At 49.3% G+C, this 24,654-nt stretch overlaps 1 protein-coding gene across 1 annotated transcript; it reads right to left on the bottom strand.

Moving 5' to 3' along the window:
• Window positions 1-4,336: 4,336 nt before the first annotated feature.
• Window positions 4,337-18,219, bottom strand: OPRL1 (opioid related nociceptin receptor 1). Its single transcript, XM_063172464.1, has 5 exons — window positions 17,959-18,219; window positions 17,462-17,740; window positions 16,745-16,991; window positions 7,779-8,134; window positions 4,337-7,428 (listed from the first exon to the last, which is right to left on the bottom strand). Exons 3-5 carry the CDS (start codon window positions 16,969-16,971, stop codon window positions 6,905-6,907), a joined length of 1,107 nt encoding a protein of 368 aa, XP_063028534.1. The 5' UTR covers window positions 16,972-16,991; window positions 17,462-17,740; window positions 17,959-18,219; the 3' UTR covers window positions 4,337-6,904.
• Window positions 18,220-24,654: the final 6,435 nt, after the last annotated feature.

The raw sequence follows: 24,654 nt of genomic DNA, 5'->3' as shown, positions 1-24,654 counted from the left end.
ATAAAACCCCGGTGCAGATGCCAAAGCAAACCACAGGGAGAGCCCTGGGTGGCTTTCCATTGCCACCCCCCAGTCACCTCTGGGATGCAGGGACAAGGATAAACACCAGCACCAGGGGCTGGGCTCATTTTCTGCCCCTTTGTGCTGGGTCCCTGGAGGCAGGTGATTATCTACAGAAACTTTAATGTCATGAAGGTTGGATAGATGACATTTAAGGTCCCTTCCAGCACAATCCATCCTGTGATTCTATGATTTCCCCTGGGGTTAAACAAAGCAAGAGCAGTGCAAGGCTGAGATCAGAGAAATTCCAAAATATGTGAGCAAATGACCTGTGCATGTGGAGAAGTTGCTATTAATGACTAACATTGAGCAAACATTAAATAGCCAAATCGCAATATGGGGTTTGTTTCACACAGAGGAAATCAACCTGAAAAGCCATTAATCTTAATTTCATGTTGACTACAGAGCTTCTGTTTTTATTCCTCGTCACTGAATGAAATCAGCATGACATGAGCTGTTCTTGGAGCATTCACTGCACATGCCAGGCTGGAAACACACAGAGAAACTGATGTTTATTGAATGGACAGAGCCCTGCCTGGGCTCCTCTCTGTGGCCAGGAAAATGGTGATCTAATGCAGCCAAAAGCAGCCTACGGGAAGATGCTGATTCTTTCAATGGTTTCCTTGGAAAAATCAAGTTTCCTGCTTGGTTTCTTGAAGGTTCATTCTTCATTCCACTACACTGAAAATGTGCTGTTTGGCAGTGCTGGTGGTGCTGCAGGCTCCAGCCCTTCCTGCCTGGCTTCAGGCCCAGAGGGGAGGGAAAGAGCCATGCTCTCCCTGACCACTGCTGGCAGCAGGAGCCTCCATCAGCACTGGAGCTACATCCTCCCTCAGAAATAACACAGACTGCAGGAAAAACCCCTTTTGCTGCAAGAGTGGGCTGGTTGAACAGGATATGATTTCCTCTCAAAGGCCCTTGCAGCAGTTCAGCCACAGGAAAAGCAAATTTCCAAGAAACCTGATTATGCCAAGGGGTTGGAACTAAATGATCTTTGGAGTCCCTTCCAACCCAAACCATTCTAGGACTGTGAGATTCTGTGAATCTCAACACGGGAGGTGTTGTACTGTGGGGTGAAGGTGATCCCAGCTGGGGAAGGATATTATTGTGCACTTTCTAACCCAAGAGCAGTTCAGGGGGTGCTGAAGCACAAAACCTAAGATGGGAGAAGGGGCTATCTGTGTCCCCCAGCACTGTGGAGAGCTGGCATCACTCCTTCCCTGCAGCCAGACAGGATCTTTGCACTGAGGGAGAGAGAGCAAAGTCAATTTACATGGTTCAGTAGCATCATCGTTGCCAAGATACAAAACCATGTTGCTCTATTTATTGATTATTTCACTCTGTCATGCAATCTATCCAGGCTTCAGAGTGCTGAAAGCAGGAACAAAGGGAGTTTGTGAGCCATGGGCCTCTTTGATTTAACAGCACCCAATCTAATAGCAATCCCTTTGCTTGTAAAAATCCTAAAACTCCCCCTTTCAAAAGGAGCTGCGACCTTGGTACTTCTGCTGCCACATTTTGAGCAAGGGTGTCACAAATCCCCAGTCTAAAGAGGCAACAGGGCAAGTACATGCAGCCACTGTGGGCCACTCAAAATAGGCAGGCAGCAGCTCAGACAAGACAAGAAGGGATCCAAAAAATCCCTGTGCCAAACATCCATCAGCATCACACGGCACATGCTCTACTTTCTTTAGTCCATCTCTGTTCCTCAGCTGTGCCAGGTCTTTGGGCTTCAGGGCTGCTCTTCCCACCTTCCATTTCCTAGAACCACAGAATCATAGATTGGTTTGGCTGGGACAGAACCTTAAAGGATGTTTCATTCCAACCCCCTGCCATGGGCAGGAACACCTTCCACTAGACCAGGTTTTTTTCAATCTGGCCTTGAGCATTTCCAGGGATGGGGCAGCCACAGCTTCTCTGAGCAACCTGTGCCAGTGCCTCACCACCCTCACAGGGGAGAATTTCTTCCCAATATCCAATCTAACCTGACCTCTGGCAGGTTGAAGCCATTGCCCTTTGTCCTGTCACTCCAGATCCTTGTCCAAAGCCCCTCTCCAGCCCTCTGGAGCCCCTTTAGGCACTGGAAGGGGCTCTGAGGTCTCCCAGAGCCTTCTCCAGGCTGAGCACCCCCTGCTCTGTCAGCCTGTCTCTGTAGCTGAGATGTTCCTTTTGTGATTTTTTAGCCCTTTTTGTGATTTTTGTGGCCTCCTCTGGACTTGGTCCAACAGGTTCCCCTTGTCCCCTTCTCTCCCTTCTTCAGCCTCCTCACAAGCAGTCCTCACTGCAGAGATGGGACAACTTTCCCTCCTACATCTGTTGATGGAGGATTCTGCTCTCCATCCCTCCCATCTCAGCTCCATGGTTCTCCTCAGCAGAGGAGAAGGTTGGTGGGCAAGATCTGGTCCTTCAGACTGCCCTGGGCAGGGGTTGGGGGGTGAAAATCAGGGGTGGGAATAACCAGCTGATTCTGCAAAGTCACAGCAGTGAGCTCTGCTGCCCCAGAGATGCACAGGCCATGAGTGCACACTCAGGGCTGCAGCCTGGGATGTGTCCGAAGGAGATTTCTCCTGTTGAAGGAAGGAGAAATTTGCTTTTGCATAAATAGCCCCAAAAATAGCTGAGGGGAAGCACAGCAAAATGAGTGGGAAAGCAAGCTGGAGTTTTTTCTGGCAGAGGCTGCTTTGCTGCCAGTCTGAGTCTCTCTTTTGAGCAGATATCAAAGGCTGCACCCACACCAGCTGCTGCTGGAGATCCTTCTCATTTAAAAAAAGGAGCTCTAACTATGGAGAATGGCCACCTTCCTATAAAGCATTGCAGGCATCCTTCTCTGGACAGACATTGATATTCCAGAGTATCCAGAGGGAGACTGGAGCCCAATGACAGCTTTTTAAATAGTTAACAAACCTCCCTGGAGAGAAAAAAAAAAAAAAAAAGGACAAGATAGTTTCAAAAAAGAAAGACATATTTACAGTCTAACTTCTCAAGAAAAACTTGTGAAAACAGACGTGGCAACTGCTCAGCCTCAGGCAGAGTCTTCACCAGGGCAAGTCTGGAGCTTTGGAGCAGAGGCACCACAAGGGCCCCACACAGCTTTGTTCTTTCTGCACTTGGGGTTTCTCCCACCTGCTGAACTGTCCCCAGCCCTGGGGACAATTTAGAGCAGGGGAAAGGCTTTGTGGCTGCTGTAGCTGTGGGTTTGGAGAGAGGGATTTCTGCTGAATTCTCACCCAAAACAAACAATCTCCCCAATCTGCAGCTCAGTAAAGGGTAACCCAGGGTGTCCCCAGCTCAGCTCTTCCCAAGGCATAAAGCCATAAACCACAGAACATCCAGAGCTTGAAGGCACCCACAGGGATCAGAGATGAGCTCCTGGCCTTGCAGAGAACAACACCAGGAACCCCACCTTATGCCTGAGGGTGTTGTCCATCCAAACCTCAGTGAAAGTGCAAATTCTGCTCCTTATTTTTCATGTTAGAAGTTGTAATTCATGGAGGGGCGAGTGTTGTTGGCTGAGGGAGAGAAAGGGAGATCTGGTTCTTGCAAAGCCAGATCTCTGCCCAGATTTACCAAGAGCCAAGGAGCTGCTCATCCCCAGCTCATCCATTCCTCAGCCTTTCCCAGCACTTGATTTCAGCCAACAGCAGCAGAGAGGATATTTGGTACATTAATAAATCCCATAATACGGAATAAAGCACTTTGGTTTATGGTTTTGCTGTAAGAACTCACCCCTGGATACTTATAATTAACTGAACTAGGAAAAAATAAGAATTTCCATTTTTTTTTCTCACCAATTTACTTTTTCTTTTTTAAGAAGAAAACCACCACTGCTAATAAAAAACCCTCTTCTGATATTTACCTGCTTGGGCAGGAATATTGATCTCTGCAGAGAGAAAGCACTTTCCTTATTGCACATCTCACTGTCTGATCCATCTTTCCTACAGACTATGGCCTTGGCTGTATTTTCAGAACAGCTCTGCAATTTATTGTTCTCCCAGGTCACACCTAACCCCATAACTCCTGGGAATTGTGGGGAGAGGAGGTGGGAAGAGCTTTTTTCATCCTTCAGCAGATTTCAGCTCCAACAGCAGGCAGCCGCCTGCACTGCTGCCCTGCCACACATCACAGCTGCCCTCTGCAAGAGCCAGAGACCCAATTTTCACATCTTCTGTGCCTGTGTTAACTACTGACCAAGCTGTCTGTGTAACAGAAGTTCCCACAGGGCTGAGACATTCCAAATCCACCCAGTGAACTCTTCCAGGTTATCATCCAAACCGCATAGGTTTTAATTTTCCTTTATTAAAGCACACAAGTAGCCACCTAAATGTCATTTACACTGCGGCAGTTGTAAAAATCACACCAGCACAACCACTTCCAGAGGGAGTTACAGAGCCAGCACTAAAGCATCCAGCTGACCATGAGCCTGTAACTCCAGAGGCACAGTACAATAAAGTTTTGCTTTCAGGCATTTGCTGCTCTTCTCATAACAAACTTCACTGAGCATTGAACAGAATGCCTAAACACATCCACTGCAAGGGCTGTGGAAATACCCAAAAGCTTGGTAAACACACATTTATTGAGTACTTGATTATGTAAGATCGTTGCAGCATAGTCATTATAACAAAATCCATATTTAAAAAATGCCAAACACTGGTAATATTTTCTTTCAGAGGACATAAATCTATTTAAAAACCCAGCCAAGAACGGCAAACGGAGTGTGGCTGTTCCTTGGCCAGCCACTGATGGATGTTCTCCTGCTCCCTAAAGGTAAGAACAGTTCCCAGCTTCAGCCCCAACCATTCCCAGAGCCCATCAGAGCATCCCACAGCTCAGGGCTGAGCAGACCCAAGGTCTCTCACTGCCCAGTGCTGTAACCACCACACACATCCCACCCAACCCAGTTTTCCAAAGGCATGGATGCAGCTTGCCAGCAGCACAGTTCTCAAGGAGCTGTTCTTCACATGCCTGGGGTTTATATGGGATTTCCTGGCGAGGGCTCTGGTATTAACATCCACTACAAAGTGCTTAAAGTGCCCAGATTCCCTCCTCCCTCCAGACTGGTACGGGGAAGTGCTAATTGCAAAGTTTGCTCTGGTACACATCCAGATTCCCAATCCAATGTTAATCAGCATCAAAATCCTCCCAGCTTGAGCAGTTTACAAGGGACCTAGGTCCTTCACATGGGACACTGGAATTGCATCTATATTTTAAGCCCAACCATGAGAGAAACACTCTACATAGAAATATAACATCCAATTCCTTTGTACAGCATATAGAAAGAACATGACAGCATTAAAATATTGGCAAATCAATACATTAAAAATACAGAATCTCATAGATCAGAGCACAAGAAATATATTCACATTGGAATCTGTACAGTCCAGGTGACACTGCTGGTTCTCATGTTGGAATTGACCTCCCATCTCCAGGTGGAGGTTGGTGCTTTGCTCCCCCATCAGCACCACTGGCCACCACTGCCCAGATTTCCTGGGGCTGTTGTGCTACAGGGACAAGCCCAGCCTGCTGCTCTCCCCAGCACAGAGGGCACTCAAGTGGTGAGACTCTTTGGGGAAGCTTTTGTTATCAAGTGAAATGACAGGACATTTCATTTTCCACAAAGCTCTGGCCTGCTTTGGGGGAGGAAAATCAATCCATGGTTGGCAGGAGGGGTGGTACCCAGGCAGCATTTCCCACGTGCTTTCAGCACTGTGGGTCTCATTTCAGTTAAAAACATAAAACAAACCACAGAACCCCAGGTTTTGTATGGTTTGTACCCCTCTTATCCCATGTGGAGCGGGTGGGACTCTTTTAGGCTGCCTCCTCCCACCAGGAATGTCCATGTCTTCTGGAAGAGCTGCCATTCTGACTTCTCCAAAATGGCTTTTCCTATACATAAATACATGTGTCTATAGGCCACTTCATTCCTTCCTCCTCTCACGAGGAAGATGCCCAAGGCATGCTTGGTAAGGTGAAATCCTACCATGTATCTGCACCTATTCCACTACAGACATGTATATACAGACACATTCTGTCCATTATTACACTGGAAATACAGAGTTAAAAAAAAAATAGTAGCAGCATGTAAATGAGAAATTGTGTTCATTTCCTCAGTCTTTTTTCTTCTTCCTCTTCAGAGCGACACCATCAGCTCTGACAGTCCCTTCTCCCCACCCTGCTCCCCTCTGAGAGGGGGGGGTTCACTGCAGATCCCATCTGCAGGAGCTGGCGCTGTCCTTCCAAGGCAGTTTGAATTTCTCTTCCCGTCAGCTCCCTCCTCTCCCTCCCTGCATCCTTGCCTGCGCGATGACTCATCCTGGAGATGATCTTGGGTTTTGTCTGATGGCTCCTGCCCACTTTGGCTGCAGCAAAGTCTGATTTCAGAGCGATGGCACAGGAGGAAAACCCGCACACGAGCGCCTGGTGAGCCAGGCGAGCTGTTAACACCTCCAGCCAGGGAGGAAAAAAGCAATGCAAGAGTTCACATTCTGTCTGTCTCCCAGCAGCAGCAGCAGGAGTGTAAGCCCCAGGAGCGATGCCTATTTTAAACCCTTAATTCCCAAACTCTCAATAATGTTGCAAACCCCCAGGGTTTCGCAGGAATCAGCGGGCTGATTTCAAACACGTTCCTCAGTGCAGGATGCACTGGAAATTTAAAATGCATCAGATGGGCTGACTTTCTCTGCGTGCTCTCGCAGCATCCAGTTTTCCCAACCCCCACAATTGTTTCCTTGGTTTCTCACCTCTCAGTTTTGAGGTCCTGCTAAAGGGCCGTTATCTGAGTCAGTTCTGACGTGGGGGTGGTCGGACTCTGCTGGGCGACAGCCGCCATGGGGATTTCCATGCCTAGTCAGGCCGGATTGTTAGTCCCCTCCGAGTTCTTGCAGGCGTAGGCCACATCCTTGGCAATGCTGCACATCCTGTTGGACATCTGCAGCTCGGTCCTGAAGGCGGTGGGGAAGCAGAACTTCTTGAAGCACGCCTTGAAGTTCTCATCCAGGAAGGCGTAGAGCACGGGGTTCAGGCTGCTGTTGGCGTAGCCCAGCGCGGTGCAGAAGCAGGAGATGGCCAGCTCCAGCTCGCTCTCTGCCTTGGCTCCCAAGCACTGCACCAGCACGAAGATCTGGATGGGAGTCCAGCAAACGATGAAGACTGCCACCACCACCAGCACCATGCGGGTGATGCGCCGCAGGTTGCGGTCCTTCTCCTTGGAGCCCGAGAGGACGCGGACGTTCTTGAGCCGCCGGATCATGAGGCTGTAGCAAATGGTGATGATCAACACAGGGATCATGAAGGAGAAGAGAAAGACGCAGATGCCAAACACTGGGTCCCAGTAGTCCACGGGAGAAGGGAGCTTAATTAGACAATCAATCTCTGCAAGAGTTAAAAAACCAAAAAGGCATGGAAGATCAGCAAACGCAGAAGAAGCAGAAAAGTGTCTGCACATTCAGATTAGTTTGGTTACTTAGGTTAATGGTTCGACTTGATGATCTCAGAGGTCTTTCCCAATTTAACATAACAATTCTATGTTTAATGCTCAATTCCTTGCATAATTCCATGTTTAACACGAGAAAAGCAGCAGCAGTGATACAGAGTGGCAGGGGCAGAATTAAGATTTAAGAATTAAGAATTAAGATTTACAGCAGAGGCCTCACCCCACAGATGAAAGTGGCCCCCTCTCCCTGAGCTCTCATGTCCCTCCCACTGGGTGCAGTTTTACTGACCATTGTTCTCATTCTCTGCAGATCCCATCACCATGGCTGGGATGCCAAAGACAGAAGCCAGTGCCCAGATGCAAACATTGACCACCTTGGCCTTGTGGGGCGTGCGGATGTCCAGGGCTTTGATGGGGTGGCAGATGGCGATGTAGCGGTCCACGCTCATCATGGTCAGCGTGAAGGTGCTGGTGAACATGTTGTAGTAGTCAATGGAGATGGCAATCTTGCACAGGACATTGCCAAAGGGCCAGAAGCCCAGGAATGTGTCTGTTCCCTGGAAGGGCAAGGTCATCAGGCACAGGGTGTCAGCCAGGGCGAGGTTAAAGATGTAAATGTTGGTGGCTGTCTTCATCTTGGTGAATCTGAAAGGCGGGAATGAGCAATGGTTAGAGTTCCCACTGACCATGATGGGTCAGACATTGAACTTTACCAAAGCAGATTCTGCTGATTTCGAAAGGAGATGCTGTATTTTCTTGTGTAATGAGATTGGCCATCCTCACCTTTCAACCTCCCACAGGTTTACCAACACACAGTTCAGCCCATCTCCTACAACACCTCAAATGGTTCCTCCACAGTCAGTTCCATGGGCAGGAGAATCATTCCCTCAGACTGCTAGTGAGCACCATGAAACCCTGAGGCTATCAGATGGTGTTTCTTGAAAAATTACTTCAATAAGGCCAACTTAGGGTTTCTCTACCTATGGCTTCATTGTTAGAAGTATTGGTGAGAGCTTTAGCTAGTAAATGAAAGGTGCAGGAGCAAGTTGATCAGCTATTTGACATGGGCTCATAGCCAGAGAGCATGGTTAATGTGAGCTGTCAAATCAGAGCAGGCAAAATGGCCAGCCCTGGCCAGCCAAAAAATGGTGAGGAGCTGGGTTTGAATCAGAAATCAGAATATCACAAAGGATCTTTCTAGAGAAAGGAGTAAAGTCGCGAGTCAAACACTAAAGATGTTTTTGTCATTTCAATATTACTTTTACCACACGAACTGCCTGCCCTGATGGAAGAGTCACCTTGCTCTAATGGCAATCATCTCCCTTTCACACTTGGGAAATGATGCAGAGCCAGCTGTGATCACCTATCCGGGGGGACGTGCAATGTCTGCAGAAATGGAAGCTCAACAGTGACTCTGTGACTGGATCTAACATTTCAGCTCCAGGATATTCCCCTCATGGGCAGAATAAGAGCTCAAATAGGTATAATTTTAAAACTACAGCTCATCTATCATTTACTCTACTAATGGCCTTAGCAGAAACACGGCCAAAAATGGCAGACAATGATGTTATTAACAGAGTGCAAGTTCATTTGAGGGTAACGCTTCTACCCATAAACTGCTGCACTATTTTCAGCCTGATACATGTTAAAATATCACAGGGTTGATTTTACTTAAAAAGCTCCTTTCGCCAATTTGATTCAGAACAGCAAACCCCCAACTTTCCTTCTCTGTTCTGTGCCCTCCCCTGAGCTTCTTCAGGTCTTGATAAATGATTTGAATGCTTGGCAGAACATTAGCACTGGTGTGTTCTGGGCTCTGCTGGGACACGTGGTGACCTGGCCAGGTTTGCCAGGGAAGCAGACAGGGGAGCCACAATCCAGACTATAAAGTCTATATTTTTACCTGCCTTGGAGCTCTAAGCTAGGCTTGTATCAGAAGCCTGAAAGCAGCTTCAGAAAGCAAAACCAAATTATCCTATTTTTGACCCTGAAAGCCAAGGGAATCTTTTGGAGGCGAGCACTGCTGGAAACATTGTTGGAAATACCTTGAGGTCCCCACACAAGCCTGAGTGAGGCTTTTCCTGGCCCAGAAATCAATCACAAGTTCTTAGAAAGCCAGCTCAGACAAACTTACATAACCAAAAGCAGCAGAAGGAAAATACTGGTGCCTTTCCTTTTGTGATGGGATGAATGAGCAAAAGCATTTTGCTTTTGCATAATAAATCCAACATAACCAGGCAGCTGCTAGTTTAAGCTTTGGGATTTTCTAAGGAGAATTACAGCAGCCTCCAGTGCCCTGAACTCCAGAGGAGCATCTCAGGATGGTCAAGTTTTCCTCTCCTGAATTCTTGCACTTGGCCTAAACACGGCAAAGCACAGGGAGATGAGCTGGGTCTGTGAGTGGATCCACTTTGCCCTCCAGGTCAGCAAAGAGGGGTTAAAAAGAAGTGAAATCACTGTTTTATCAGGTTTCACAAAAATAAGCATTGTCAGCTCAGGCTTTAGGAAATGATGCAGTCAACCGAGACTGTGGTGGCAAAGGTCTCCTGGGAGCTGCAGCTTCCCCTGAGCCCCACAGACCTGGCTGGGCTGGCTCAAGCTTCCCAAAGGTCAGGTTTGTGGCAGTCCAGCCTTCCAGGAGGGTTGGAGCCAGAGGCAATTCATCATCATGCCTCTAACCCTTTTTACTGGCACTATAACTCAAGGGAGTATCAATTTTGAGCAATGGTGAGCAACTTTACTGCAAAACAGTAAAAATTAAAGGTAGTTCCTGTTTTATTTTGTGTCATTGACCAGTGGGAGAAACAAGCAACAATTCACTCACCTCCAAGCTCCATCCATCATCCACGGGGGACAGAGCTGCCTCCCTGCACACTCCTGGGTCCCCAGCACTGAACTCAGGGTGTGCAGAGCAAATCCTCAGCTCCTTCCCACACCCCTCCAGCCCCACTGGCCCCACTCCTCCCAGCATGAATTCAGAGCCCAGCTACAATTGTTCTGCCTGGCCCTGCAAAATCCCTCAGTGCACATATCCCTGTCCTCTGCCTCCTTCCCCATCTCCTCTGGAGGTGATGGCAGAGCCACCTTCCCCTCTCACACTGACGTGGCTGCCCCAGCACTCCCTTCAACCCATCTTCCAACAGAATTTAAAGCTGATTTTGCACTCTTGAAAGGGGGTGAAATTAATTTGCACCCAATTAATTACTTCCACACCACTTTCTCTACATGCTGAGAGCCAACAGCCATTGTCCCAACCAAGCAATGTTCCCAAACATTTCCAGAATGTTCAGTACACACAAAAATCAATCAATCACTTCTCTGTGGATTAATCTCTCTTTCTTTTCCTCCAGAGCTGAGAGTGTTCTTTCTCTTCATCTGCTCCAAAAAAAGGGAAAAATTAAACTCTAAGGCTTCAGGAGGCACCTCAGTCTCCTCCCCCACAGCACAAATCTGCTGCAGATAAACCTGTGGATTCCACGGAGGACATTAGCTCCCTGCTGGGCCACTTTCTTGCACTCTGCCACAGAGGTAATTTCCTAATGGAGCATCTCCCACAGGGCGGTGCTCAGCTCAGCATCCAGCTCCCCTTTGTCACTACAGTAATTGCTTTGCTCTGCTCTCCCGTTCCCTGGGATGCCTAAAAACACCTGGATATCAGCTCAGCACTTCTCTTCCCTCTCCTTTGTGCTACCTGGACCCTCTGGCAAGGGGAATGCACAGACTGGGAGGGGAGATAAGGGTGGGTCATTGAGGGTGGGCAGAGACACCCTAGGGGCTTTAGGGACCTGCTCCCCACAAGAACAGATTGTGAGCCTCGGGGTGAGCTGCAGACCTCTTGTTTCTGCATCTTTCCCTTTTCCACCCAGCCACAGCAAGGCTGCAGGGCAAGGGCTGGGGCTCAGCACCAGCAAACCCACAACCCAAAAGGGAGCAGCAGACACCAGAGGCAGAGGGACCAGAGCAAACCCTGAGAAACCCTGAGTATTGTTTCCAGGAGCTCTCTGCCTCTTGAAGCCTCCTGATTTCGATGTGTGTAGCTGCAGCTGATTAGGATGCAGACAGTGATGTTCACCTTGAGCAGGTCCCTCCATCCCCACTCACACCCTGGCAGCAGTGCCACCCTTTGCCCCCATGCCTGGACATGCTCCAGGAAACAAAACAGAGCAGAAAAGGCTCACAGAGGATTTGTGCTGAGCTGCTCCCACCCTGTGATGGTGGAAATCAGCCCCAGTTCTCTCCCATCTCTGCTCCCTGCCCTCAGGTTGTGTGGAGCTGATATTTGATCTGTCATGATTTGTGTCCCTCAGTGCCCACCCACCCCGTGCTCTCTGCATCCCTGCTGCTCTGCTCACCTTCCCAGAGCCCCCTCAGCCTGCAGCTTCTGACCAGGGCAAGATGATTTATTCTTAATGCTTCAACAGGCCCTGAAAAAACCGCACAGAGCTGGAGAAGGACAAATTTAAATTAGTCTGGACTCTGGGGCCAGACACTACAGCAAAGGCAGCCACCAGCACAGCACCTAAAAGCCCATAAATTACCCAGCAAGACAGGGGCTGACTAGCAGGGGCTACTAAGGGAATCTACAGCCAGCCAGGACGAGCACACACCCTGGGACAGATGATCTCCCTGTCCTTGAGTCTCCCCTCTGTGTTTGGGGGACAGCTCTGAAAAACCAGCCCTGCCCTGGCCTGGCCTGCAGGTGCTCTCTGGGGACCACTGTGGATGTGCTGCTATGCCAGGGGAGGAGCCTCTGTGGCTGCTGCTGCTGCTGCAAAGGCTTCAGCAGCCTGCCAGGGGCTCTCAGGGATGATCCCACGCCCCTGAGCAGGTGCTTGGCCACCAGGAGTGGTGCTCTGGTCTCAGGAGGGCATTCATCAGCATCCACCCTGCAGCAGGATGCTCTTATCCCTGCTCATGGGCCAGATCTGCCTCTGTTGATATCCAGAATGCCTCTGGGAATTGCCCAATCTCTGAAAAACACTGGGAGCCAAGTTCCATGTTAAACATCACAGATTCACTGCTGCACATGGGCAACTCCCTTGCACCCATCCCACCCCAGCCTGGTGAAACAAAGAGCCCTTCAGCACACACTGGAGCTACAGGACCTGTGTTAGCAGGGACCAGGTGTGGCTATTGTGGGTCATGGAGCTGAGCCCAGCTCATCTGGGCTCATGGGGACCCAGACAGAAATCAGGGAGCTGCAGACCTGTCCTTTGCAGCCATTATCCCAGCAGAATCCCCTGCTGCTCACCTCACCGTCCTCACCCAGCTCCACTCACTCTCCAGGGCAAAGAGCCCTTCGTTTGGGTTTCATTTCTCCATGAATTGCAATAATTGATGTCTATTTATTCTGTTTTTCGAGGAAAAACTAAGAGGCAGATCTGGAGAGAGCAAAGGCCTCGGATGGCCCCACTCGTGTCTGCTGGGTCCCCCCTGCATGAAGCACTCACTTCATTTCAGCTCTGAGACACACAGCTGGTCCAGGCTTTTCCCTGAGAAAGCTTTCTATTAAGAAATCAGCATCTCTGAAATGTCATAATTCAATTAATATTCCCTGTCTCATCACAGCCAGCTGCCCTCTCCCCTGTTCTCAGGGACTGAGGCAGTTTTCAAGCAGAACAACATCTGGCACAGCATCCCCAGGCAGGCTCATGGTCCAGGCACCTCCCCATCCCATTTTTCCTCCTAAAGCTTCACCTGGAGGCAGCAGATGAAAATGTAGGGGCCTGACAGCCCTAAACTGCCCAAAACATTGGTTAAAGTGCTCTGCAAGGTGTTCTGCCATAGAGAGAGCTGAGCATCCCCAGCATTTTGCCAGGCTCCCAACAGAGAGCTGCCATAGCAATGAGGAGTGTCCCAGAAATGAGGCAGCACTCCCAGGGAGGGTTGGACTGGAGGAATGGAGCTCTCCAGATCCCCACTGGATCTGAGCATCACCACAGCATGGTGGAGTAGGGACAACGAGCTGCACCTTGTCCCTTTTCTGGGTCCCCAATGGCTGGCAGAGATTTGGGGCCTCTGTCACACCTGGGTCAGCCCCACCACCAGGGCCAAAAATACAAAAATACACCCTCCTCCTTCCCCTTTGCTTTCCTTCCTAAATACAAAGATCTTTGGCAAGCAGCCTTGCAGACTTCAGTTAATAGCTAGGAGGGATCTCAGCAGCCTGGCTTTCCCCAAACCCTCTGTTCAAGCTCCTTGTTTCACGTTCATTAAGAAGCAGAACAGGAAATATATGCAGAAGAGAGCAAACAGCAGAAGGAGGAGGGGGGGGAGGGCCTGTCTGTGCTGGCAATCCCAGGATGAGCCAGCAGAACAAAGGCACAGACAAGGCAGGTTCCCACAGCAGGCCCTTCACTGCCCAGCAAATCCTGCTCCTCACAAGAGCCCTTCTCCACCTCACCCAGCTAGTGCTGCTCAGCACTGGGAGGGACTGGCAGCCACATGGTGACTGTCTCTATAAATTAATAGCTCCAAATGTTAAATCACTCCAAATGCAATGGAGATGTAGGCTGGCTTCTACATCAGAGGGGGAAACCTTGAATTTGTGCTTCTCTGTGAAATACCGGGAGATTTAAAACTTTTCCCTTGGTGCTGCAGAAAACTCATTCAGGAGGAACAAAAAAAATGAGTTTTCCTGATGCCTTCAATTTCCTTGAGTGCTGGTATTAGAGTCTTTTTATTTCCCAGCTCCCTCAAAAATGGGAAACAATTACTGTCTATAGCACAACCAGTCTTTTTCTGGAAGGTAGCACACCATTTTCCTATGGGCTGTGTAATATTGAAGTCTGTAATGTTGAAGTCTGGTTATCATTGACAAAGCACAGAAAGAAAAAAAAGCTTATTGGAGGTGTACATTACCTACAGTGATAAGGGTGCAGCACAGAGGTTTTTGTCGACTAATTTATCATTATGATAAATTTTTCCATTAATTTATCATTAAGAGCCCTTAAACCCTGTGTTGGCTTACCAGCAACCAGCTTCCAACGTACTGAAAACCTGCATGAAACATCAAAGCTCTAATCTAAGGAGAAAAGCATGTGTTTGAGAAAGAAGCTCATCAGCATCCTCCTTGTACAGCCACAATTTGGCAGCTCTTCACCAATCTGTGCACGTGGCCAGGGTCAAGAGTTTGATATTGAGTCCAATTCATCCTCAACCTGTTGCTGACCTGGACAGACAGGGCAAGGAGAGAGGAATCCTGGGCAGAGATCACCAGAGATTGGTACTCATCAACTCAAGTTGCCTTGGGTCTAACTCAGTGCTGGTCTCAGCTCAGTGCTGGGCTCCCAGGGAACATGGGTGGGGAACAGCAGCTCCTACACGTGCTCTATCTCAGTTATAACCTCCTCAGCACACACCTTCCATTTCTGAATAAAGGGAAATAGAGAAATGGAAAAAGCCTGAGGGAGGTTGGGTTGGCACCTGTCTTCAGTTTGCAGTTGCTTAAAAACTGTAAAATGAGAGGACACACACAAAAAAGAGTTAGATTTCCATGGGAAATTATCGTGCTAAATCCCTGAGTGCCATTTATCCAGCTGGAAGATAGCAAAATCAAAAAGGAGTGGAGCAGAAGCCAGTAATTTTCATTGTTAGCCATGGCACAGGATCCCAGTTTGGGACACTCCTGTTACTGGTGATGCTCCAGCGCCAGCCCTGGGCAGGGCCAGCAGGATCCTGCTGTGCACATCCCACCAGGGCTTTGCAGACAGGGAGGAGATTTGTGCCAAGGCTTCTCCTTACACACACCAAGGCTCATGCCCAGGGTAGGGACTCCCTTCCTCTGCTGCACAGGGGCTGCCATTCCCATGCAGCCACATCACCATCATCAGAAAGGGCCTCCAGCTCCTGAGCCTCACTACTGACACACTCAAACACACCCACAAACTACTCCAACTATTGCTACTACACTGAGCAGGAGCACGAGCTGTCCAGACATGGCACCAGTGTGCTGCAACCCTCCTCTGTGCATCTGCAGACTCCCTGGGGCTAATGGGATCCCCTCTCTGTGCCATAAACTCCTGAGATAAGAAAGCACAGACAGGCAGCCTGATGAACACCAGTCGCATCACTCTGCCCTTGGAGCAGAGATTCAACCACTCTTCAGCAACCTCTGGTACCAAAGACCTGATTTTACAGCATCTCCCCCAGCCAAGTTGTAGTTATTCAGGGGAAAGATGCTCTGGAAGCAGTTGGGCTCCTGGCAGGAACAAGGCAATCCCATCAGTGTCTGAATACCTGCTGAACACTTTCCTCTTCTGCTGGAGGATTCAGCCTGTCTTTTCTGTGCTGGCAGCATCCACCTGCACCAGGAATCAGCACCAAGATGTGGACAAAATGGAAGCTCCCTCCTTAACGTGCAGGATGCAGAGATCAGAGGGGGAATGCTGGCATTAACATTATCACAGCCCTGAAAGCTGCACAAACTTATCCTGTACCTACAGGGTGAACAAGCTTCCTGATTGCCAGAACCAGAAGAGTTTGAACCATGGCAGAAGCAGACAGGGACACTCAAAATGCCAACAATGGGCAGGGAGGATGGAGTGGTGCATGCTCTGTGCTGTCCCTCTGCAAAGGTCCCCCCACCCCGTCCTCCTCACTTCAGCACAAGGAGCAAATAAGTTGCCCTCAACTCTGCAGCATCCTCTCACATCTTATTTAAGGCTCCAAAGGATTGGAACACTTACATTTGTGATTTTTTTTTTTTCTCCTGTAAAAGTAAAAGGAAGCTTCCCAGCAGGCTCTTTCCTTTGCAACAAGGTTCAGCTTTGGAAAGAGCCAGCTCCCAGATGGAGCAGCACCTGCACACACAGCTGGGGTGCCGGACACTGCACAGCAAGGAGAGGTCCCATTAAGGAGCCAGCACACCCTGGCAGTGGAATGCTCCCAGCACATTGCCCTCCCCAGGGACATACAGATCCCTAAAAAGAAAAAAAAAAAAAAGGAAAAAAAAAAAAGGAAAAAAAAAAGACCCATTTTTTGAGCAGCTCTGCTCACTCCATTCCATTCTCTGGGTTAAACTTTAGGAGGCACCAGAGGGCAGCTGAAAACTGGCAGAAACCTTCATCACAGCCTAGGAAGGGGGGAAAAAAAAACAAACAAATAAAACCAAAACAATAAAACAAACGCCACATCATTGCCTCCAAAGCTCGCCTGTAACCCCAGGGAAGCTCCCGGCTGCTTCTCCCGCAGCAGGGGTGGAGGGAGGGAAGGTCTGCCCCGCTCCCATTCCCCGGGAGCCTCCCCGTGTCCTACCTGACGATCACATACATGACGGAGCAGTTGCCCACCAGCCCCACGATGCACACGATGGAGTAGACGACCACGATGGTGATCTTGATGCTGAGCGGCAGGAAACCGTCCCCGGTGCTGTTGTTGAACCAGTTGCTGGGCAGAAAGCTCAGGTTGAGCATGGAGGAGTCGTTCAGCAGCTTCCTCAGGTCGGGGTCTTCAAAAATGCGGGCAGGGAAGAGCGGGTCCATCCTGAAGCAGCGCCAAGGACCTGGGGCAGCGAGAGGCAGCTCTAAATCTGCTGGTCAAACGGGGGGCAGGGGATTGTAGAGCGACAAGTGCACGAGAAACGCTGGGGCAAGGGTGATTTATTACCAGGAGAAGGATGATTTACTGCCACGGAACTCAGCCCCCCCTCCCCGGAGCGCTTTAATGGGATGCAACCCCCGAGCCTGGCGCATCCCGAGCTGGCAGGGATCACGCATTTCTGCACACCGCCGGCGCAGGGCAGTGCGGGCTGCTCGCATCATCCATCCATCCCTCCTGCTCCCAGGGCGGCGTGTCCCCACCTGCCTCTGCCATCCTGCGGGTCGGTGAGTCCCCAATCTCTGCTTTGTGCCCCCAGACCTTCCACTGCCGCCCCAGAGCCAGCGGGGCTCCGGCACCACCCCGGCGGTTCATACACCCCGAAACAGCGAGGAAAAGCCCGAAGTTGGCAATAAAGCCCTGCTGGGTGCTCACCTGCGGCGGGTCCCCTCTAGCGCAGCTCCCGAGCTGGCTCCGCTGCCCGCGGCCGCATCCAGCGCCCCGGGCCGGGGGATGGACAGACGGACAGACGGACAGAGCCGGCGGCTCCGCAGGGGGAGGAGGGGAAGGGGCTGCTCTCCAGGCAGGGCTGCCGCCAGCGCAGGGGGCTGCACCCCGGAGCCCACGTTTTTAAGGAAAAGGGAGGGATAAGGGAGAGGGAGGGAGCGGGGACGGAGGGCGGCTGGGCAGAGCCAGGCTGCCGGGCTGCTCCCACTGCGTAAGAGAAAAGCGGGAGGGGGAAGGAGGGAAAGAGGGAGGGGGGAATGATAAATAACCGAACGCGGCAAAGCCAAGGAGAGCCCACACCTGCGAGAGACACGGGCAGCGTCCTCCCCCCGCCCCGGGGAGATGCGGTGGCCTCCCCATCCCACCCCCAGCGTCCCCCAAACCCCACAGAGCCCCCCTGGCACAGCCCCCGAGCCCCAGCCTACCTGGGGTGGGCTCCCGGCAGGAGATGCTGGGGAGAAGGGAAGGATCGGGCAAGGCTGCTGGGGAGCTCGGGATTGGGGAAGCAGATTCCTCCCTCCTCTGCAATTGTGCAACCTGAGCGCTGTTCTAGCGCAGGAGCGGCGGAATGGGGAATCTGACCTAGAAACTGGCAAAAAAAAAATACTAGGAGGAATGAGAACTACGAGGAGAAAATTGTTATTATTGAGTGTTCTTCCAGCAGCATTAACTAAAGGTGATTTTGGTAACCCGACCCATCCTGCACTTCTCATCTGAGGTGGGTATTTCAGGAGCTGCAGTGGTAAATTCCTCACCTCCAGGTGGGGTGATGCACACAGAGCCCACAGGTACCTGCAGGTACAGCCTGCCTGTGGGACACTGACCGTGATAAACTGATTTCCCAGGAGCTGCAGAGCCCCCCAGGTGGGCCGGGGTGCACAGAGGGCTCTGGGACCCACTCCTAAAGTGCTTTGACTGCTGAGTACCAGAGACCCCCGCTCTGGTGCCTCTGGCCATCTGCAGGGTTTCCCCAAAGAAGCTATTTCCCGGCATTTTGGGGAAATTTCTCAGTGTTGGGGACACAAGCAGAGACACTGATCAGAGCAAATTCAGGGCACACTTACCCAAGAGGTGGAGAAAAAGAACATGAACTCTTGGGCACAAAATGTTTTTTCTCTTCCCAACCCACAGCCAGCCCAACACAGAGCTCCTGGGCCCCAGCAGGCAGCCAGGGCTTCCTCTTTGTGCTCCAGCTCTCCTTTAATGCATATTTGGGGATATTCAGCACAAAAGCTGCACCTTCTTCACCAGGAACACAGTGCTAAGGTGTGGTGCTGCATGGCGATTTTATTGAAAGCTTCAACAAGAGATCTCAGCTTTAACAGGGACAAGGGAAAAAAGCATGACCCAGAGTTCCAGCCCTCCTGCAGAACAGAACAGTCTCACTGCTTCACAAAGTGGGGTTTTGTCAGCCCATTAACGAAAGTGTGAAATAAATATTAGACCAGACATTACCTTAATTGTCAGTGGATTGATTTCCAAAGGCTGAAGCAAGGACAGCAGTAAATCAGTGCAAGAGCTCCCAGCTGGACAGCCCAGGAGCTGACGGGAAGAGTGTTTGCAAATTCAGAATTCAGCTCTGCTCCTCTCTGCTGGCTCTCACCCCAACAAGTGCTCTCAGCCCTTCCCACTCTCCTTTATGTTCATGCAGAGCAGCAAATACAGCAGGTTCACCTATTTATCTTGTGGTTTTCTTTCTGGCCTGAGAGATGTGTTTCAAAAAGGCTGCTGGAAAAGGGATCAGGAATGCACTTTGAACTACTGACAGCCAAGATATGCATCTGTGACAAATATCCTTAAAAATTCCCGTCATCCAGTCCTCTAGTTGTTCTTTAGTGTTCATCCCTGCCCTCTTTGTGTGGGGAAAAAATCCCAGGATGGTCATGCTGCACCTCCAGTCCCAATCCTGCTGCTTCACATGATTTCAATCCAATTATAATTCAGTAATGGTGAGATCTGTCCTTCCAGAATATCTCATGGGATCCTAACACATGCTCTGCTCAGGGTCTCTGGGGTGAGAGGAGGACAATAGGACAATCATCTCAAGAGCATGATTGCAAGATTTCTTCCTCATCAGAAGCCTCCTGTGCATTGGGGTCTATGCACCAAGCCTGGGAAGGAAGACCCAGGCTTGGTGCATAGACCCCAATGGACAGGAGGCTTAGACAACCTAAATTTTGGCAACATTATCCCAAAAAGGATTTTATCCCAGCTATTTCTTTGAAAAACAGATCAGCTCCTCAGTTTGAAGGTTTCTCAGCAGGCAGGAAGGTAAGAAAAGCCAAGAGAAGAACAAGACAAAAAGCCATCCTTCTTCCAGGGGATGCCCAGGGAGCTTTTGGGGAGGCAGCAGCTCCCACACACCATCAGGAGATGCTGAATCTACAACAGAGAGTCCAGGGCATCAACATGGAATGAAAACACCTTCCAGCAGAGCAGATTGCTCCAAGCCCCCTCCAACCTGGCACTGAACACTCCCGGGGATGGGGCAGCCACAAACACCTTTATCATTCCTACCTCCAAATTCCTGGAGCATCAGCACAGTCTGCATCAGTTGTGGATGAAAAATCCTTAATTATTTCAAGATAATCCAGTTCAAGTGTCAGTAATTGCATCCTCTGCCATTTCAACCAGTTTAACTTTACAGACATTGTTCCCAAATGTGGAGAACCTTTGCTGATTCTGCAGAAAACACCTCTCAGCCACCTGCATCTCATAATAGCAACAGCCCACAGGGATTTATTTTTTTCTTTGCCTTTCCTTTCAGGGGGTGAAGATGTCTGCATGTCAGAGCTGTTTTGTCACCTTTAGCACGGTTTGTCAATCTGTTTAATCAAGGCCATCATGAGCAGAGAATTAATTTTTCAAGAGGTAAAATCATTTTTTCATGCAGGGAACGAGCACCTGGGCTGGAGAGGAGCAGGGGAAAGGCTGGGGGAGTGTGGAGTGTGCTGGAAAGCAAAGGTTCAAAAATGCAACTGTCACTCCTGGGATGATGGGCACCTGATTAATGGCTTGCCAAAGGCTAATTAGCTAAATTTGGACCACAGCCACTCGTAATGGGTGATATTAGAACATTAATGATGACAAAAATTTAGCAATGATGTATCCCTTCCTAAGGCAGGGGAGTTAGAACTGGATGATCTTTATGGATTTATGGTCAGCAGAGCATCAGGGAAACAAGAAAAAAAAATAAATCAAAAGAGATAAAAATATGAAAATATCTTTTCTTGAATTCTAAAACCCACTTTTCCAGAGCAGCCTTTACAAGGGGATTCAGTGGTACTTCACTGAGACAGTGGTGATAAATTCTCTTCCTTGCATGGTGCTATAAATCATGAAACAACACAAGACAAGAAAGATTCCACAACTGGATTATCTGCCCTCCATGGCCAGCAGACTCATTCAAAGAATGAGAAATAACATCTATTAAAAAGAAGAGGACATTGGCTTCTTCAATATTTCCAGTGATACATATTCATTGTAGCTTTTGTACTTCCTCAAGTCAGACTCATTTCAGAGATGACAGAAACCTCTGCAGACTATTCTCTGTGCTGCTGAGCATCAGAGTGAAAGGAAAAGCAGAAAATCTGTTCCCAAGGAGCAGGGATGGGCCAGGGGACAAACACTGTGGTAAAGGAACCCACTGACCGCAGTGTGTGTTGGGGTGCTGCCTGAATCCCAGTCCCAGCAAGGGGAATGGGTCAGTGGGATGTCCCAGGCCTTGTCCTGCCTTGGTCACAGTCCCCATCTCCCTTCCATGATCATTGAACTCCTCAGGAGGAGCAGATCTGGGAGAAGATCTCAGGGTGCAATGGCAGGGTGATGGTGCAGCCCCATCAGAGGTGGCTGATCCCAGTGCATCCCATAAACTCCCAGGCCCAGTCCCAAACACAGGCTGGGACATTCCCACACAGAGTTTAGGTCCAGCCCAGCAGAGAAAGGCAGCTGAGCTCATCCATCCCCACATGCCCGAGGGGCAGCTTCTCCTGCCCAGGGGTGACACCTCTGTACCCCGACAGCCCACCTGAATGCTGGCTGGGCACCTCCCTGCCAATCCCTGAGCCTGCGAGGAGCTGATTTATAGAAACACATTATGCAATGAAACAATTTCCTGAAGGATCAGCTGGTTCCCAGGGCCACCAGCCTCACAAAGCTGGAGTCAATGGGCTCCTTTTTCTAAATCAGCAGGACAGCAGAACAAGTGTAATTCATGCCCATTTCATGCACAAATACTGTGGAAATCTCTCCATTTCTCTTCTACACATCCACAGGGTCCAAGATAAGGAGAATAACCAGGATTAGTGCCAACAGCCCCCTGCATTTTAAGAAAACTGTGTGCTGCTAGGCCTGATCCTCATTACTTACAACTAATTAGAGCAGACCTTGCTTTCACCAAAAATTAATTTAGAGCAAAATCCCCCAAGCTCCAGCAGGAGAAAGAACACACAGTGGTACCAACTTCACTGATATTTTATTGTCTGCCATCAATATTTGCAATTTTCAAGGGACTGATCATTTCAGGTGACTGCAGATGAGGCCATAAATCTTCACTGCAGCATTAAATTGTGTTTTACTGTCTTCCTCCTCTTTGCATCTCAAACTCATGAACCTGGAAACAAGCAAGTCCCTCTACTCTTACAAGACATAAGCTCTCCTCACTCCCATTATTCCTTGCCCAGTACACTGATTTTTTTTCACCATTCTGGGAATGGGAACCCACAAGCCAAGGCTCACTGTTTGGGTGTCTCAGAGGCTGAGAGAGTAAGGGTCTCTGATTTCAAGAAAGGCAGTGATGGTTGCAGGATTTACACAGGTACTGAGTAAGAAACAGCAGCAGATTATTAATTTAGATTCTCTAAACACCATCCCAGCATTTTAACCTCTTATCCCTTAGGGAGGAAAACATCTCTGTGCTCAGATGGTGAATTTCACAGGAGCCTTTCAAAGTAAAGATCTGCTTATCACCTTTGTGCTGCAGTCCTTTTATACAGCCAACAGCTTGGAGAGCAACAAAATCACTGCAAAAAATAAAAGTCTGACACCAAGATACCCAGAAACCATTTGCTGTTTGCTTCCTCCTGAACTTGCTCTCCCCAAAGAGATGTCATTCAAGTTCTCACTGTTGTGTGGATCAATAGCAGCTGATGCCTGATAAACCACCCCAAAGCAAGATGTTTTCACAGCTTTGACCCACCTGAACTCAGCCCCTGAAGCTTTCCCTCATTCAATTCTCCAGCAAGAGGAAACAATGGATGTTTACTGAAAATTTCAAGCAACTGTAGAGGGAAATGTATTCCCACCAAAGGCTTGAAAAGGCTGCAGCCTTTCACAAATCTGTAACTGGGGAGAAGCACCAGTGAGGTAAAGGAGATGTATGTAAATAAGATGCAGCAAGCAGCAGATATGTGCTGTCTCCTCACATATGCTATTTATGTGGCTGTCATGCTCTGGAGATGGCACACAGAGAGCCGTGGCAGCAGCGCCATGCACACACTCCAAATCCCCATCATTTTGGGTGGGATTGGGAGTCAACAGCCTTGCTGGGACAAGCTGGTTCCAGCAAAGCTGTGCTGACTCACTGAAGCCAAAAAACTGGGTCTGAGTGTTTGACAGGATAAAAGAACACTTTTAATGTATGTCACAGATGTCAGTGGCTGCACCCAGCCCTGCCTGACACAAGCACTGGTGGCCATGAGAGACTATCCAGCACCCTGGGCTGCTCAGAGCTCACTCCCAGATGAGGAAAGTGTATTATTCCCCTACAAAAGTGACATTTAACCTTCATCAGAAGCCATTCTGTCCTTGCCTAAAGCCACAGCCTTACCTAAGAACTTGCCTCATCCCACAGGCTGATCCATTTCCACATATCCCTCACCCTCCACACAATCAAACCCCTTCCCCATCCCTACACAGCCCTTTTGTCCCTGTCCCAGCCAGCCCACATCACCTGCATTCACCATGGACTGAAACTGTGTCACCTGAGGCTGCTCCTCTCCTGCCTGAGCAAAGCCTGTGGCACAAATGCTGCAGTGGCACCTTGGGAACTGACGGAGCTTTTCAAACCCAGTTCAGGAAAGCCACTGATGCTGAGACTGTATTTGTGATTGAGCCAGGCTTTAGAATGTGAAAAACTGTGTGAAAAGAACCTGAGCAACATATATCCTCTCACAATTTCCTCATCTGGATGTGAAGAATTGCGTGAGAGGTTTTTAGGAAATAGATAGCCCGCCACAACTTTCAGGAATACCAAGGGAACACATTTGGGGCTGTTATTTAAGTGTTTTCCAGCCCAGGAATACCAAGGGAACACATTTGGGGCTGTTATTTCAGTGTTTTCCAGGCAGGAGCACAAAGCAGGGCGCAGCTGCACTTTGGCATCCTCTCCTTCAGACATGGGGACTTGCTCCTCCAAGCCTGACTCCAGCTCTGTCCCAGTTTCTCCGTCTTTATGTGTGACTGGAGCTTTCTAGTTCTCAACAATAAAAATCTGCAGTGGCCAAGGAAGATCCTGGAAATGATTCTTCCTCCCTGCCCTGAGCCCCTCTGTCTCATGACCTCTGGATCAGATGTTCCCAAAAGTTCTTCCCAAGGTTTCCCTGTGGTTGAAGTTTGGTGCTGGTGAATTACATCCCCAATCTGCACGGAGGGTCGATCCAGGTGAGAAAACAGAACCCAGAGCAAAAAGTTCTCAAAAACTCTGTTCTTGAAACAAGAACTTTAAAATTCCAAAAATTATAAACGTCTCTTGAGATTTTAGCTGTGTTTGAGGTCACCCTCCAAGCTGGGGCACCATCTCATGCTATCCATTGGTCTCAAGGTAACACCTGCATGAGGACTGAAGAAAAGGAAGAAGAAGGGAAATGGCATTTTTAATAATTCTGAGGGGAAATTATATTTTTGGAGGTTTAATTTGTGCTTTCCCGCAGGCTTTGATCTTTCAGACAAGGTGAATTAGATTTTGCAATATGCTTGGAGTTGCTTTCTACTAACTTTGAAGTAGAAATTAAAGCAGTTCAGGGCCACAGTCACCAAGGGTGGTTAGTAAATTTTGCCCAAGGATGCCTTTTATTGTCTCCTCATTGTGAAACTCAGAACATGACAGTAAAATTTAATGATTT

Source organism: Melospiza melodia, chromosome 19, assembly GCF_035770615.1.
Source record: "Melospiza melodia melodia isolate bMelMel2 chromosome 19, bMelMel2.pri, whole genome shotgun sequence".
Lineage (NCBI taxonomy): Eukaryota > Metazoa > Chordata > Aves > Passeriformes > Passerellidae > Melospiza > Melospiza melodia.
The sequence above is the reverse complement of the archived record's forward strand: the minus strand, read 5'-3'. Positions and strand labels throughout refer to the sequence as shown.